Source organism: Ptychodera flava, chromosome 11 (genome assembly GCF_041260155.1).
Source record: "Ptychodera flava strain L36383 chromosome 11, AS_Pfla_20210202, whole genome shotgun sequence".
NCBI classification, from domain to species: Eukaryota; Metazoa; Hemichordata; class Enteropneusta; family Ptychoderidae; genus Ptychodera; species Ptychodera flava.
Window position 1 is genome coordinate 5,555,297 of NC_091938.1, and position 17,548 is coordinate 5,572,844.

At 37.4% G+C, this 17,548-nt stretch overlaps 1 protein-coding gene across 1 annotated transcript; it reads left to right on the forward strand.

Annotated features, from left to right (window-relative positions):
• The first annotated feature begins 227 nt into the window (after positions 1-227).
• LOC139143354 (uncharacterized) lies at positions 228-8,783 on the forward strand. The gene is made up of 4 exons (XM_070713596.1): positions 228-414; positions 2,629-2,839; positions 5,392-6,983; positions 7,235-8,783. Exons 3-4 carry the CDS (start codon positions 5,399-5,401, stop codon positions 7,837-7,839), a joined length of 2,190 nt encoding a protein of 729 aa, XP_070569697.1. The 5' UTR covers positions 228-414; positions 2,629-2,839; positions 5,392-5,398; the 3' UTR covers positions 7,840-8,783.
• The last annotated feature ends 8,765 nt before the right edge of the window (positions 8,784-17,548 follow it).

Genomic DNA, 17,548 nt, shown 5'->3' on the forward strand with positions numbered 1-17,548 from the left:
GTCCTGCAAATTTTGGTTCTCAATAAAAAACAGGAAAAGACTTCTGAGATATGCTTTATTCATTCCAAACTCATACCGCTTGAAGGGTGTAGACACACACATGGCGCAATTATGGGTACTTGTTGAGACAGGTTTCCTCACTCAATTCTATGTGAAATTTAAAGGGTAACTTGTTCAAACAGGTTAAAAAACAAGGCGCTTTTTAAGTTTGTTTATAACATTTATTCAGTTCCGCGAGGTCCCTTGCTGTGAAGACATGGGACAAACGTATTGAAAACGATACACCGAGGACTTGTTTGGTAGAGTGAATCTCGATATATTTCCTCGATCTCCAATAGAGAAACAAGTGAACACAAAAAGTGCGATCGTTACCACCGTCAACAAGGAAAACTGCTACGACCTCAACAGTCGCAGGTAATACTCTTGGTTTAAAGCCCGTTTTGACTCAGTGGTTAGAACTCGATTGACTAAGACTTTTATCATTTAGAAATCGTACCATTCGTATTTGACACCCATTTCCAGCTTGAAAGATAGCCGTGAAATTAATTGATATGGAATGATATTCTCTTCATGAGATCCCTTTTGCGGTAAAGTATTACTTGTCGTCCTTTGTAGTCAGTCGGTAATCATCAAATTTCGGACCCATCTATAATAACCTGAGGTTAACCCCGAATTCGAATGGACCACGGTACAAAAAACACCACGTGCACAAGCGTGCATAGAGATATGTGCAATTCCATACACGTTTGTACATGTCAGTTTTGTTTGTATTGCCATCACGTGATCTCTTTGGCGTACTACATTACAATTACGAGTGTGCGTGCCGACATATGACCTCTTATACATTTGCTGAGTTTCAGCGCCGTCGCTGTAAATTCATGCATGCATGCATGTATACATGCATGCATGCATGCATGTATGTATGCATGTATGTATGCATTTATACATGCATGCCTGCATAAATTCATGTATGTATGTATGTATGTGTGTATGTATGTATGTATGTGTGTATGTATGTATGTATGTATGTATGTATGTATGTAACCCCGGTTACGAAGAACCTCACGTGATTTGACTTCCATCCCATTTGACAGTTGTGTAATTAGATGGAATTCGTAAGGAATTCGTAAGAAATTCGTAACCGTAGCAATCGTATCGACATGGACTCTGAACTCTGAACAATTCTGGACAGTGCCTATTGAGTGAACACGTGTAACTGATATGAACTTGGACGGGGCGTGTCTAGAGTTTCTGTTTTGTTTAAATAGTATTGCCGGCTAATATTGTAGACTTTTTTATCATCATTCGTGTGTAGTGAAATAAAACTTAGTATAAACTTCAACGGAAATTGTACGATATTCATTCCTTCCTTTGTTTATTGTTTGGATAATATGAACCAGGGTCCGGGTAGTGTCGGCTGGCTAATTAATTGACAGTCGAACTCCGAGGTTGTTAGTTTGTTTATTTATTTGTATGTATGTGTATGTATGTATGTATGTATGTATGTATGTATGTATGTATGTATGTATGTATGTATGTATGTATGTATGTATGTATGTATGTATGTATGTATGTATGTATGTATGTATGTATGTATGTATGTATGTATGTATGTATGTATGGATGGATGGATGGATGGATGGATGGATGGATGGATGGATGGATGGATGGATGGATGGATGGATGGATGATGGATGGATGGATGGATGGAAGGATGGATGGATGGATGGATGGATGGATGGATGGATGGATGGATGGATGGATGGTTGGCTGGCTGGGTGGGTGGGGGGTGGGTGGGTGGGTGGGTGGGTGGGTGGGTGGATGGATGGATGATGGATGTGTGGATGGATGGATGGATGGATAGATGTGTGGGTGGATGGATGGATGGATGGATGGATGAATAAAAATATAATAGAATAGAAATAGAAAATAGATACGTCTGGAATTACCCGTCAGATTGCCTGTGAGTTCTCGGATATTTCATAATAGAGTTGGTAGAGTTAGTATCGATTTTGTTCATTTTAAAGGAATATTTGAATTTTTTAATTTAAAGTAATGATGTTGTTCTTATTTCTGAGTAGCCAAGTTGTTTTGAAATTTTAATCATTGGTAAAATGTAAGTGTTTAGTGAAATCAAACAGTCTCTCACCCCTGTCACCTTTTAAAACTTTAGTTATTGCACCTCTGGGTGGAGAATTTCATCATTCTGAAGCAGATTTATCAGATATGAAAGGATATTGGTTCCTTTTTTGTGTAGATTCTTCTGTAAGTACAGAATAAAAATACTTTTGAAATAGTATGACCTATAATAAGTATTTTGATATCGAAGAATGATGCAATGCCTTGATGCTCCATTGCATACCCTTATTATTAACCACAGCAACAGGATGTTGATGTTTGTTGCAATAAGCAGTAAAGTATAATACCTATAGAACAGTTTCTGATATAATAAGATGAAGTACCTTTCACCCGTGTCGTATCAATTTCTCTCTCTCTCTCTCTCTCTCTCTCTCTCTCTCTCTCTCTCTCTCTCTCTCTCTCTCTCTCTCTCTCTCTCTCAAAATATTTGTCAGCAACTCAGCTGAGACCTTTCAACTAATTTTGTTGTATTGTTTCGTTCAAAAATAGATTTCAAGGGAATACTGATGTGGCTATTTTGACCAGACTTGAGGATTTTGCCAAGAAACTTAAACTCCAAAACTAGCATGACTATATTACATGTTAAAGTATCAATCCTACCAAATGACCTAAAGGCAGCGCTGCCCTCAGGGCAGCTCAGAGCGGAGTAAACGTGCACAACAATCAATGACGTCACAAGTTATTTGGTCCCAGTCCGCAGGCAAGTACCCTACGTTAGTCTAGTATGTCTGCCCTGAGGGCAGCTCTGATATACCCTATGCAATGCTGTAAAGATTACAGAGATTAGGAGTGTACGTCTGTCCTGAGGGCATGTCATATATATTGCTGCCCTCAGGGCAGATTAGTAGATAGGATAGGAAATGTATGTCTGCTCTTAGGGCAGCTTTGCGATTATATTTTGCTCTCAGGGCAGATTGGTAGATATACACTATGCAATCCTGTATGCATTGGAAATGTATGTCTACCCTGAGGGTAACTCTGATTGTATTGCTGCCCTCAGGGCAGATTAGTAGATAGGATAGGAAATGTATGTCTGCTCTGAGGGCAGCTCTGATTATATTGTTGCTCTCAGGGCAGATTGGTAGATATACACTATGCAATCCTGTAGGCATAGGAAATGTATGTCTGCCCTGAGGGCAACTCTGATTATATTGCTGCCCTCAGGGCAGATTGGTAGATAAGATAGGAAACGTATGTCTGCCCTGAGGGCAGCTCTGATATATTGCTGCCCTCAGGGCAGATTGGTAGATATACACTTGTGCAATGCTGTATTAAAGGATAGGAAATGTATGTCTGCCCTGAGGGCAGCTCTGATTATATTGCTGCTCTCAGGGCAGATTGGTTGATATACACTATGCAATGCTGTAAGGATAGGACATGTAGGTCTGCCCTGAGGGCAGCTCATTGCTGCCCTCAGGGCAGATTAGTAGATAGGATAGGAAATGTATGTCTGCTCTTTGGGCAGCTTTGATTATACTGTTGCTCTCAGGGCTGATGATAGCCATACACCATGCAATCCTGTATGCATTCGAAATGTATGTCTTCCCTGAGGGCAGTTCATATATATTGCTGCCCTCAGGGCAGATTGGTGCGCGGACTGGGACTATTTTCAAGTAATTTGTGACGTCATTGAATGTATGCACGTGTTTACTGATTCTGCTCTGAGCTGCCCTGAGGGCAGCGCTGCCCTCTGGTCATTAGCTCACGTGTTCATACAGCTGATACACCTGAGTAAAATATTTTAAGGGGTGACATGAAAGATACTTGCTAATTTGCATATTTAATGAACGTTCCATATTAGAAATATATATCTGAATTGACTGGATCTAAATTGACGAAATGTGGCATGTATATGGAAGATATTATGATTTAACACTATTGAAGGTCATTAAGTATTTTACTTCAGCCAATTCTTAATTTGCATATTTAATAAACTTTCCTAATTAGGCATATATATCTGAATTGACTGGAATAAAGTTGACGAAACTTGCTACATATATTGAAGGTACTGTGATACATCATTCTTCAAAGTCATAAAGCATTTTCACTTCAGCTTATTCCTAATTGCATATTTAATGAACTTCCTAATTAGGGAAATTTATCTGAATTGACTAGACCAAAGTTGACGAAACTTGTTATGTAAGTTAAAGATCCTATGATATATTCATTATTACAAGTCATTAAGCATTTTTACTTCAGCCAATTACCGATTTGCGTATTTTATGAACTTTCCTAATTAGGGATATATACTTGGATTTACTTGATCACAGTTCGCAAAATATGCTATGTACATTGATGATTATACCAGGTTATAACAATATTCAAAGTTATTTCGCATTTTCATGTCAGCTAATTTATAATTTGCTTATCTAATGAGCTTTCACAGTTTGGCATATATAGCTTGAAGGACTTTATCAAAGGCAATTACACTTGCTGTATAAAGTGGTGATAGAATGTCAGCAGTCATGAGGCAAAGGTTCAAATTTCACATAACTGCAAAATATAATGAAGCACGTGAGCATTTTCAGTTCATATCTGGTTTTTCAGTTGCAACTTCTGCCGCCTGCTATACCTCATTCGTGAGCAATCATTAGACTGCCCCCCAGTCGCTTGGCGTTTCTCGGCAGTATACCAGCCGACCAAGTAGGTCAACGTGTTCACCACACGATCTACGCAAGAGTGTACCACTAACGCGACAGCCTGGTTACACCTTTCATTTATCATATTTGATATTTATATGCCCACAGACATGAAGCACTTATAAAACACATGTTGACGCAAATAAATATTCTGAGTAACGACACGGTGACATGGAACTTGAAGAAAAGATCAGTAGGACTCTGTACATAAAATGCAATGTTTGAAGCTCAGTCAAGCTGTTATGCAATATAGCTTAAAGGTCAATTTTGGCCATATCTAAACTGGCAAGACAACATTGGGAAGGCAGATCGTCTATGTAGCCGACACGAACATGAACTGTCTGATACCGGCTATCAAATACTATGAAAAATAGTAAAGAATGGGCTACAAAATCACTATCAGTTTTAAGTTGCAGATAGAATAAGTCTGTGACTTTGTATGAAATGCTATAAAATAGTACAAAGTGACACTACGCATATCATTAGCATCTCATTGTCGGCTACATGGACTGTGTGCCATTGGGAAGTTGACAATTTACAACCTTGATTGTACTCAATGAAAAAATGAAATGGGAACGTATTTCTCTGACCTTCAGCAAACTCTTTTTCACAGAGTAACAATGGCAAGAAAACCATCTTGGGATGACAGGAAAAAGAAGTATGATGCACATGGTTGTACATTGACATCGGTACCTGATGAATTATGGACGAAACACAAAGATGCGAGAATTGTCGACTTGTCGCTGAATAAAATAACTAGCATACCGTCACAGATGAAGGAATTGACAGTGATTGAAGAACTCTCTCTGAAAGACAACAATTTGCAAATCTTTCCTGATGCTGTATGCCAACTGAAATCCTTGAAAATATTAAACTTGGAATCGAATTCCTTTACATCTGTCTCCTACAATGTCATACAACTCAATCAACTGCAGGAAGTTAATCTATTGAAGAGTGGTACACCTACATTTCCAAGAATGATATGTCGCATCCAAAGTTTGAAGAGATTACACTTTGGGTTCAAGGATTTGCCATTTCGTGTCACCAGTTTACCAGATGATGTTTTGATAACACTGCCTCTTGAAGAGCTCTATCTGTACAACTGTAATCTCAGCATGTTTCCCAAAGTGATCTTCAAAATCAAGACATTGAAGGTACTGAGTCTGGTTCGGTGCAAAATTTCAGATGAGCTGAACAACCTTGGGGAACTTTCAAATCTCAAACAACTCACCCTGTCTTGCAATGAGCTAACCTCACTTCCTGAAAGTATCGGCAATCTTTCCCAACTCGAAGTACTTCATGCAAACAAGAATAAACTAACATGTTTACCGGCCGCCATGAAAAGACTGTCAAAATTGAAGACCATCGATTTAGACGACAATCCATTTTGTAAGGGCAAGTCTATGGCATGTGAAAACAAATCATCGAAAGTTAAAAGTATAATAAGTCAAGCTACAGTCGCAACGGGCGGACAAAAACAACCTGTCGATCCAGAGCCAAAGCAAACCACGTCGACTACAGGTATGGAGCATATGAAACTTACGTCACGGCCAAGTTCGCTGAATTATCAGGGTCCAGCGCAGACGACATATAAACAGGCTGAGAAAAGTGGAACAAAACAAACTACGACACCAACGCACGGGGGCTCGTTTGTATCGATATTTCAAACAAAGCAAAGCAACGTACAGGCTGGAAAGAGTGAAACCAAGCGTTTGGAAACGCCACTTTCGAGCGTACCATCATCATATACAGCTGCGCGAACCGACGCAATGCCAATGACACCTGGGAAAAGAGTAATGTCAGCACCAATGTATTCGAGCTCTTTGATTTCCAAGCCACAAACGAAACAGACACAACCTTCAAGTTTATCATATCCTATTCAAGCGACAACGCCGACGGAACAGAGACAAAGCAGTTTCCTGACAAAGAAATCCGGTGAAACGTTGCCGCAACAACAGAAACAGAACTTGGAAGAACTGCAACGTCAGCGTCAACAGCAAATGAAACTACAACAGCTGCAGCGACAGCACAGCAAAGAAGTTGAAGTTCCCGGGAGGACGAAGACAGCAGCCGTAGCAAAACCAACGTCTGGTATCGGAAGATATCCCATGGAAAGAAAACCTCGTGGACAAGCAGTGATCATCAATAATTACTTGTTTCAAGCTGGAGGGTTTGATAAAAGAAAGGGCACGGAATACGATAAAGGTAAAATGTGTAGGCACCGTACGTACCGCTCTGGTCAGTGACCAACCCGTACAAAGGGACACCATTGCAACCAACACAATCATTACTGTCATCACTACATATTTATTAAAGCTACAAAATATCCTCAATAGGTATACCACTTGCAAGAGGAGACAATTCTTATATTACATAATTTTAGTGCTCTATTACATTTTCACAAATGCCGATGCTTCTCCACAACTTCGCAGCTCTATATATCTATTTGTTTCCAGATAATCTCCATGCCTTGCTTAAGAAACTTCATTTCGGTGTTCACATCTACAACGACCTGGGTGCAAGTGACATGGAAAGTGTTGTGAAGACCTTTAGTTTGGAAGACCATAGTAATTCCGACTGTTTTGTCTTTTGTGTTTTATCTCATGGGTCAAAGGGCAACGTTCTTGGCGTTGATGGTAAAAGTGTTGAGATAAGAGATCTAACCAAACACTTCTCCGCTGATCATTGCAAAACTTTGGCAGGTAAACCCAAACTATTCTTCATTCAGGCATGTCAAAGACAAACATCAACAGGAGGTGTGACGTCTACTGATGCTGTACTTGGAAACAATCTGATCCCAAACGAAGCAGATTTCGTGATCGGCTATTCGACAGTACCGGGGTATGTTTCATCCAGAAAAACCGTAAAAGGAAGTTGCTATATACAGTCTCTAGCTGATCAACTGCAGAAACATGCTGATGAACACGATTTGGTGTCAATACTTGCAAGCGTGAGAGAAGAAGTCAGCCAAACTGTAGTCTCTGTGGAAGGGGGAAGATACCGCACACAAGTCCCAACAGTAGTCAGCACCCTGGGAAAACAAGTGTATCTGAAACATTAAAGATTAAGTTTTGAATGTTCGAAGTTGAAGAAGTAAGCGTGCCATGTATGTACATACTGGAAGTGGGGTTTAAGAAGTGCATTTGTGTATACGAACATTGCTTTGTGAATTTCACCACAAACGTTGATTCATTCTATATACATGGCAGTCTATGAGAAAACTAGTAATATTATTTCAATACAAAACTAGCGATATCTGTGCATTTATATGTTTGACAATTGATATAAATATATATGAATAGAATAGTGTGATTGGAAGTGCATATGTGCGCAACATATATGATATTGGAATTCCACTCAAAAATATTAATTCACTTTATATTTTTCTCCTAGTGGTAAACTATTAACAATTTTTCCTCACAAAACTTGCTAGATTTTGCTAGCATTGTATTGTATTGTTAATTAAATATTGAATTTTAGGCTATGTAGTAATATTCCATGATAACTTAGTAGTACTTTGTGTACAACTACAAGCCAAACTATAAAAAAAGATAAAAATTACAGCTAATGAGTGCCCCTATTAATTTTGAATACCCTATTGTACTTCAACTAGTTGATAGAATTATTTATTATGAAATGTTAAATCTTTTTCGTCAAATTAATTGAAACCTTGCATAAAAGTGAATATTTGTAAAGGTTAAAAATTATTATTTGAAAGGTCAAAGGTCAAAAGAGAAGTCATATGTCAATTGAGATATCTGGATATGGACTGGGACACACACGGGAGGGCATTGGTTTTTTGTGCATGAAAATTCGGGGTCACTTTTTCGTGCAAACACTTTGGGAGAGTCATAATTATTCATGCAGCGTCATTTTGAATAAACCGCCCTCCGTACCGATGACTTATTCGAATGTACTTCATAACAGAGGAAAGCATCAATATAAAAAGAATCGACTTTGTACATTTATGTTTGTTCATGTCAATTATATGTACATTCTTTTAGACATAAAGTACCGATAAGATATACATGCATACACACACACACACACATATACATATATATATAACATATATATAACATATATATATATATATATATATATATATATATATATATATATATATATATATATATTATTTCATATATAATGCTACTTCGAAGTGGACGGGAAAATTTTTTCTATCCTTGCTTTTTAACTTCACCTGCAACACTGATTCTCAACATGATCCCTTTGTGTGTTTAGTGTATTGTGTGATGTGTATTTTGGTGTTAAGAACCACATGTAAATTTCTCTAGAGGAGATATAATGAAGTTTTCTGAATCTGAATCTTAGAAATAAATATGGATGGAGGAGGAATTTGGTTTCAATTGTGAAAACGTAGTGTGTTTTCACGCTGACATAGATCTTGACGTATTCTGGCCCAAATTCAGTGTTTTCTTGACTCATATTGATTTGATTTTTGTTATCCTTTTTTAAGAGCAGACAAGGTTTCTCTATGACATTATTGTTTGCTGATGATGTAATTTTGTTTCAAATACTATAATTGGTTTACAAAGCTCATCAACAAATTACAACAGCATTGTACAAATTGGAAATGAGTCAATATAAGGAAGACAAAACGATCATATAATGCAAGTCAAGGAGAAGTTAAACAAGATCTGAAAGATCGTGTGATTACAGGGAAAAGATTTTGTGCCTAAGCTTTCACAATTTTCTGACTAATTATTGTTCAAAAGTATTCGGCAAGCTCACAAAAATATGTCTATTTTTACGAAAATGTAAAAGCAAAGTAGAGAATTTACACCTTCGTATTTCAAATATTTTAGTGCTTTGGTTGACCCAATTCTTACCTTTTCAGCAGAAACTTTGATATTCAAACGATACATAAGCTTAAATATTGAAAGGGTCCAATTAAAACTTTGTGACTGTTATATTAACCGTACAGTGTGCACTATTCCGGGCGTGCAAAAGGTTCCCAACATATGTTAAGTTTAAACATATGTTAAAAATTAAATATTTGTTTTAACGTTATACATATGAAGAAGCAGAGACTCCCCAGCAGAACATGTAATATGCTGTACAAACTAGACGAAAATGGTAAACACATCCGCTATTAATATCCGTTAGTTTTTTACAAAATAGAAGTTTTAATGTAGCTTGGTTATCAAAAGAAATTAAGATCGGAAGAAATTGGTGACCCAGATTACTCTTTTCCCGACATTTATGATGAGAGTTGTAGAACAGTATACAAATATGAGAACGGTAATACTCGGTATAAAAGTGTACTAACAAAAACTCAAACCCAGAAAGGTGCATTTTGTAAGCAACAGTATACAGTATTCAGCAAAATTAATCTAGAAACAGTAAGAAGTCGTGAAAATTGAATAGAGACTGCCACCCTGACAGCTATACTTGTTATGTGATTCACTTTTTCGTAAGATCGACTGACTTACAACACCAGTTTTACACAAATTATTATTGGATGTAATTCTACCAAACAAATTCAGATTATGTCATTTTCTGTTTGCTGCACGTTCACTTTATCGCGTTTTGTTTATCAACGTGCGACCTCTTCTGTATATGGAAGAAAACTGCTGTTATATTTGCAAGAATGTTTTCTGTCGAACAGGACGGATTTGTAAGAAAAAGAAGTAGCAATTGACGCTAACATATGAACAGACACTACTGGCCCGAACCATGAGTGCTCCTTGATCCAAATATGGAGTTATTTGGAACATCCGTTTGCGATCATAAACAGTTCCTTTACGTAATCGCCAATTACGTAAAGAAACTGGGTAAATTAGTTCGATAAGATATTTTTTGTTGGGTGAGCAATATTTGACTACCTTTTCAAGGAAACAGGAAAGTACATGGAGTGTCTCAATAATTTCCTTCTCGCCGCCCCCAGGTGTATATACATATAGGTAAAGATACCACAACTTCAGTAATTCAAGAGAAGCAGGTCCGTCCTTTTTGTTTTTGATAAGCTGTACAGGCAGCCACATAGGAGTTTTATATTGGATAAATGACTTGTTCCTGATATTGCAAAGGTGTCTCACCATTGATCATGTGCCAAATTTGAAGAAACTTTCGTAAGAGATAAACCTATCTTTGTGAGTGTATTTGGCAATTTGTATACTTGAGTTCAGTGGCAGCCAACAAAGCTGTTGTTTAGCGATATTTTTGCAGAGGGCGGACAATGTTTACCCTTGTCAACGAGTGGGCAGCATTTCCTCATTTACGGTCGGGTGAATTTACATAATTGCATTGCTCAGCGAAAACGTTGAAAAAAGCCTGATGAGCAACAGAATAATGTATGAGGTAAGGAGATGCTAATGGGAACTTCTAACAACCGTGGGGAGAGGGCAAAGGGGAGTTTTAGGGTGAAGATATGATGAAAAAGTGGGGAGATGGCGGGACGGGATTTTAATTTAAATCGTTAAGGGAGGACAGTAAAAAACAGCTCCAAATTATATGTCCCCTCATAAAATATGTAAAAGCACCTATGGTTACAATGTAAAAAATCGGCTCCATGGCTGTCCTTGGAGCTGGGCGCATTATCGGTGCTCGGCGAACTCACGGGTGAGTGACCTAATAGTATATTCGGAAATGAACATGTCACGAAGTTCATGTAAAAAACATGAGACACCGGAAATTTTGGGATTTATACCGAAAAAAAAATTATGATGCACCTGTAAGTTGATTAATCGTCAGTTAGGAAATCGAGTATTTAATGTTCTTTACTGGGAAAACAGAATACATGATCAGTCAACCTGAGTCATCTGAGGACCGTAATTTCTCGATTACCATGCTGTACCACATTCCATTTTTTCATTTGTTCAGACACCTATTTGGCAAGGTCTGTCAAGTCGGAGTTGGTAGGTAATAGTTTATATTTGAAATTCCAGTTGGCTTGGCTTTTATTTGTCAATTTTCATGCTCTGCAAACGGTCTTCAGCAGGCGACTTAATTAGCTCCTCATAGATTCTTATAGGCGTACGATCTATATTCGACGTATAGTGCCAGTTATTGCGTGCTGCGCCCGTGTTGTCCTACGTAGTTTCCGAGTCAATTGACCTTTGGACTGGAGGAGAACAATATATAATCCTTGTGATTGGAGACCTGCCATTTGCACTACACTGTATATAAAATTTTCGATGATTCTCGCAACATACCTAAGATGAGTCTTCCTGCAAAAATTTCGCGCCACATGTAAGGCTATTCGGCACATGTTAGTTTCACAAATGCCTAATCTTGTATGATGACGTCAGAGAACGGTCCCACCACAAATGGTCAGAGCGATTTTTACTGAAGGGAACTGAGGTTGGAGTGATAGGTTCTAATGCTATTCTGGTCTCTGACTCATGCAAATGATTTTAATCAATAACATTTAAAAATGCCACCGGGGCAATATGTCTGTGTTGTGAACACATCTCCGGTTCCGTTTGGGTAAAGACACCGATATGATCTGAAATTACGAAATCCGTCATGATGAGTCACAGTCCTACAGTCACAGTCCGAATTTGATAAATGGTCGACATGCAGTTAAATTCGATAACATTGGCAGTAAGTGTATTTTACTCAACTGATCTCACTCGTCTGAATATACAGGGCTAAAACGACGATACAAGTAATGGGTCATATTTACAATGACAGTCCTCATAGTCACCTGTGGTCGGTCTATTCCGCTCAGCGTCTATGTCCTCATAGACGTGTGTACATATGCCTGAGAACTTCTCAGGCATATGTACACACGTCTATGGGGACATAGACGCTGAGCAGAATAGACCGACCACAGGTGACTGTGTAGTCCTCGATGTTCAATAGCTTGCTCTGTAAATATCAGTGAATTCTGTCTGCGGTTCAGCTTAACGAGAAATCTCTACAACGAAAAGACTTCAGTAAATTGGGTGACCATAAAATGAAAGGGAAGGATGAGACCTTAAATCGAAGGGGGCAGGGGAGGCAAAATATTACGGCCGGGATAGAACCTGAAAATAAGAGGGAGGAAGACTACCTCACCCGTCCCCTTCGCCTAACCCTTTCTCCTTCGTTTTAATTTTTCTCTTAATGGTAGAATGCGCCTCAGGCACAGATATTTGGTCTCTCTAACTTTACAATTCTTTTCTGAACTACCGCTTGTTGGGGGGGGGGGTCATTTTAAAGCCCTTTGAAAAAAAACCATAACCGTCTTAGTTATTTTGGAAATCATAAATTTCATATTTCTCCATAGAGTTAATACAGAACACAGGCATTGCAGCCATTTTGAATTTTGAATATCAGTAAATATCGGGTAATGTGTTTCTCTAGTACCAAACTTTGCACGCTGACCCCTGATTTTTATTCTTGATTATGAAAGTGAGTGGTTGAAAGATTCCTAAGGAAAATTTGAACAGTAGTTTAAGTACCTTAAATCCCCGGTTTATTTGTTCACTTCCAAAACATGCCAAATAAAACAGAATACACCTGGCAACCAGCTTTGTAGAACAAATAATTTCAATGGCAACGAGTGTGAACGAGTCTTTCTCTGAAGTTATAACCAAAACAAAGCCATATGCTGACTTAACAGCCTTCGGTTAACTTTCATACTGATCTGTTTTTTGGGAATTGTAACTGATGGATAAGATTAAATTGTTATGCAAATGCAGCATTTAACGAATTTTAAAGAGAAGGGGGTCGTCAGAACAGCGCCTGTGCGCGACTTTCTTGTTTAAGCACAATGTGTCTAGGTACATCACGTCAACAATGCTGCAATAAACACGATTGGAACTAATTTGGGATAATTGGATGGTGAAGTAATGTCGATTTGCTCGAAAAATGTAATCCTATCTGCCTTTCTTTTTATGTTACACACTTGTTTCTATGAGTAATTTGCGATATTGCAACATTCAGCTATGTGGCACCTAACACTTTTGAGAAATTTGAAAACTATAAAAATCCAATTATCCCAAATTAGTTCCAATTTAATTAATATTTAAATAATATTTAAATTATATGTAGTTAATATTTAAATTTTACAATGTGGATTATGATAAGCATGTGTTAACTGATATCAATCCCAAACGTACCTTTGTACGTACGTACTCTTTGTTTAAATGCGTCACACACTATCACGGAGTGCAGTTCAAAGTCCATGAATACAAGTTATATTTTTATAATCGCTTTGTCACGGTGGCTGCACTCACAGGGAAGGCTAGGTACCAATTTACGAGAGTAACTCTTTTTCGTGTGTTTATAGACTTAAATGACGAACAAAAAATTCACCCAGTTAGGTCGGCGTAGTTAGTCTCCCTAATCAACGTTGTTTCAAAGGAGGGTCTGTGCCCCTAGAAACACCCTTGACAAGAGAAGTTGATGAAAGTTAGAAATCAGAACATAGAAATCTTCGAAAAGTTGTATTAAAGTCGAGGATTCAGAACAGTCGTTTTCTGTTCGTTTTCGTTGCAGCCAACGAAATTTTTCGAAGGAAAAGATATTCACGAACGGTTCTTAAAACTTAGGGGTTGGCGAATGCGTGTTTCATGCAATAGGAGAATTGGAAGGGTGCTCCTAGGATGTCATCTCTGTCATTTTGAGAAACTTTGCTAGCTGAACGGATGGGATGCTATTGTTTGCGGACAAGTTTTGGAATTCTTCAGCGGGGATGTCGTCTACGGTTATGAAATCACAATTCAGTATATGGACTGTCATAATTTGATGTTAAACTCTTGGTACATGTACGAAGTATGCGTTATAAAGCTCGATGTTTAAAGTGAATAAGTTAGTGTTAAGAATAGCATACATGCATATATGGGGGTTTAATTATGGAGCTGGGAGACGATGGGATGGGAAAGCATTAGTGGTGCGAGAAGGAGATAGGACAGGTCAGCGTGAGCCTTAAACTATATAGTTTGCAAAATTTCTCATAAGAAGCAGTGGAACTTATACCCAGCTTTCTCTGTCCTTCCAAAAATTTCAATTTATTCAAAATGTCAGACGTGTACTTTCACAAGTAAAACATAGCCTATTTTTTCTTAAAACATCTCGAAATCGGCTGTTTGTACCGTCATTTATTCAAATAGTGAATGCGGTAGGAGTTCTTCAATGGACTGAAAGTTTCGTCATACTTTCCAAGATCTCTGCTTATAGAGATTATGAAGATCACCCTCGAAGAACAAATCTTCCAATTTATCGATATTCAGATTCCTTTTAAGGTAGTATGCGCTTCGAAAGTGAAAGACTTAAATTTTTGCTCAAAATTCCTCAAAGAATCTTTCAACCACTCTCTCTCTCTCTGTCTCTCTCAAATAAGAAAAAAATCTGGGATCTCCGCGCAAACTTTAGTACTAGAGAAACAAATTACCGAAGATTTACCAATATTTGAAATTCAAAATGGCCGTCAACTATGTGTTAACTCAATGAAGAAAAATAAAATTTTCAATTTTCGAAAAACTAAGACAGTGAAAAGTTTTCTTACACCAATAGCTTTAAAATGAACCCTCCACAAGAAGCAGATTAGAAAAGAATTGTAAAAGTTTGAGAGTCCGAATATCTGTTCACGAGGCGCATTCTTGCGTAAAGTAGCGGTGTGCATCGGACAGCAAACGGCTTGTGAGGAAATGAACGTCGTTGCTTTGTAGAAGAGGCAGTTGTCGGACTGAGGTTGATGTTTGGACGAAGGAGTTTTGTTGTGGCTTCTCTGTGGTTATAGCTGTATGTAGAAAACGAAATGTGGTTGAAAGTCTATCATTGCGTAAGACTATAATCAAGAACTATGCTAAACAAATTTAGCCGCATTGTTCGGTTTACCGTTCTCATGTGTAAGAGCGCAGTGTGTGTCCCTCGATTCGAATGTTGCACCTTTTCAATGAGATAAATTTCGGTAATTTAGATACTGGTCTATCACAAACGGCATCAATATACATTTTCCGAGATACGCAGCCATCGCCAGTCCCACACAACACTTCAGCCTATGAACGCCACGTAATTAATAAATCATCATTTTTTCTCACGTGTTAACACACGTGAGCATATGTCGCAGCGATGTCTGTGTCTGTCTGTCTGTCTGTCTGTCTGTGTCTCTGTCTGTCTGTTGGTCCGATATCTCAAAAACGGCTCATAAGATCAGAATCAAATCTGGTAAATAGATTTAGATAGCAAATGGCAAGATCTGATTACTTTTTGGTGGGTGTGGCTTGCATACTTTTTGCTCATTTGCATAATTAATGATTTTAGAAAAAAAACGGATATACAGTAAAAACGAGTTCACACAATTTGATGAGATTTGCTGCAAATGTTGATCACACCAAGATATATCAGCAGTGGGAAGCATTAAGGGGTGACATGAAAGATAGTTGCTAATTTGCATATTTAATGAACTTTCCTAATCAGGGATATATATCTGATTTGACTGGATCAAAATTGACCAAACTTGGTATGTATATTGAAGATACTATGATTTAACATTATTGAAAGTCATTAAGCATTTTAACTTCAGCCAATTCCTAATTTGCATATTTAATGAACTTTGCTAATTAGGGATATATATTTGAATTGACTGGACCATTGTTGATGAAACTTGCTACATGTATTGAAGCTACTATGATACTACATTCTTGAAAGTCATTAAGCATTTTTACTTCAGCCAATTCCGAATTTGCATATTTAATGAACTTTCCTAATTAGGGATATATATCTGAATTAACGTGGTTTTAGTTATTGAAACTTGCTATATACATCAAAGATACTGTGATATAACATTATTGAAAGTCAATAGACATTTTTACTTCAGCCAACTCCTAATTTGAATATTAAAGGAATTTTCATAATTAGGGATATATATTCTGAATTGACCAGAACAAAATTGATGAAACTTGCTATGTACATTAAAGACACTATAACACAATATTGTTGAAAGTCATTAAGCATTTTCTCTTCAGCCAATTCCTAATTTGCATATTTAATGAACTTTCCTAATTAGGGATATATATCTGAATTGACTGGACAAAAATTGATGAAATTTGCTATACACATTAAAGATACTATGACACAGCATTATTGAAAGTCATAAGCAAGTTTTCTTCAGCCGATTCCTAATTTGCATTTTCGATGATCTTTCCTATGCAATTCACTTGATCAAAGTTTGCAAAACATGCTATGTACATTGATGATTATACCAATATCGAAGGTCATTTCACATTTTCATGTCAGCTTATTTATAATTTGCATATCTAATGAGGTTTCACAGTTCAGCATATATGGCATGAAGGACTTGGCCAAAGGTAGTTACACTTGCTATATAAAGTGGTGATACAATGACAGCAGTCAAAGAAATTTAATATTTTTATTTCAGCTAATTACATATTTGTATACTTCATGGCCTTTTAGAATAAATGTGGTGAATATTGTTCATTATGTTGATCATAATACTTCCAATGAAGTTGCAAACATGTGGCAAAGGTTCAAATTTACACATAACTGCAATATATAATGTAACACGTGAGCATTTTCAGTTCATATCTGGTATTAATTATTACTTTGCTTCATGGTACAGTAGGCACTTGGTGTAAATATATTTTATGTACTTATTGTAATTACTCAAAGCAAAATAAAATCAGCATCTTCAAGCTAAAATTAAAATTAAAATAATTGTAAAAGTTACGATCATTCTACCACATTGGGTCACGGGAAATAAACAAAAAACTGGCGATCAAAGTTGTGAAGGGCATGGGTATAATGTACGAAAAAGTCCTTCCTTATGTAATGGTTGGTTCTCTTTCAGGATAACT

Coding starts and splice junctions, on each gene's coding strand:
- LOC139143354 (XM_070713596.1), top strand. CDS start 5,399: ATGGCAAGAAAACCATCTTGGGATGACAGGAAAAAGAAGTATGATGCA. Junction 6,984..7,234: donor GGGCACGGAATACGATAAAG/GTAAAATGTGTA, acceptor ATTTGTTTCCAG/ATAATCTCCATGCCTTGCTT.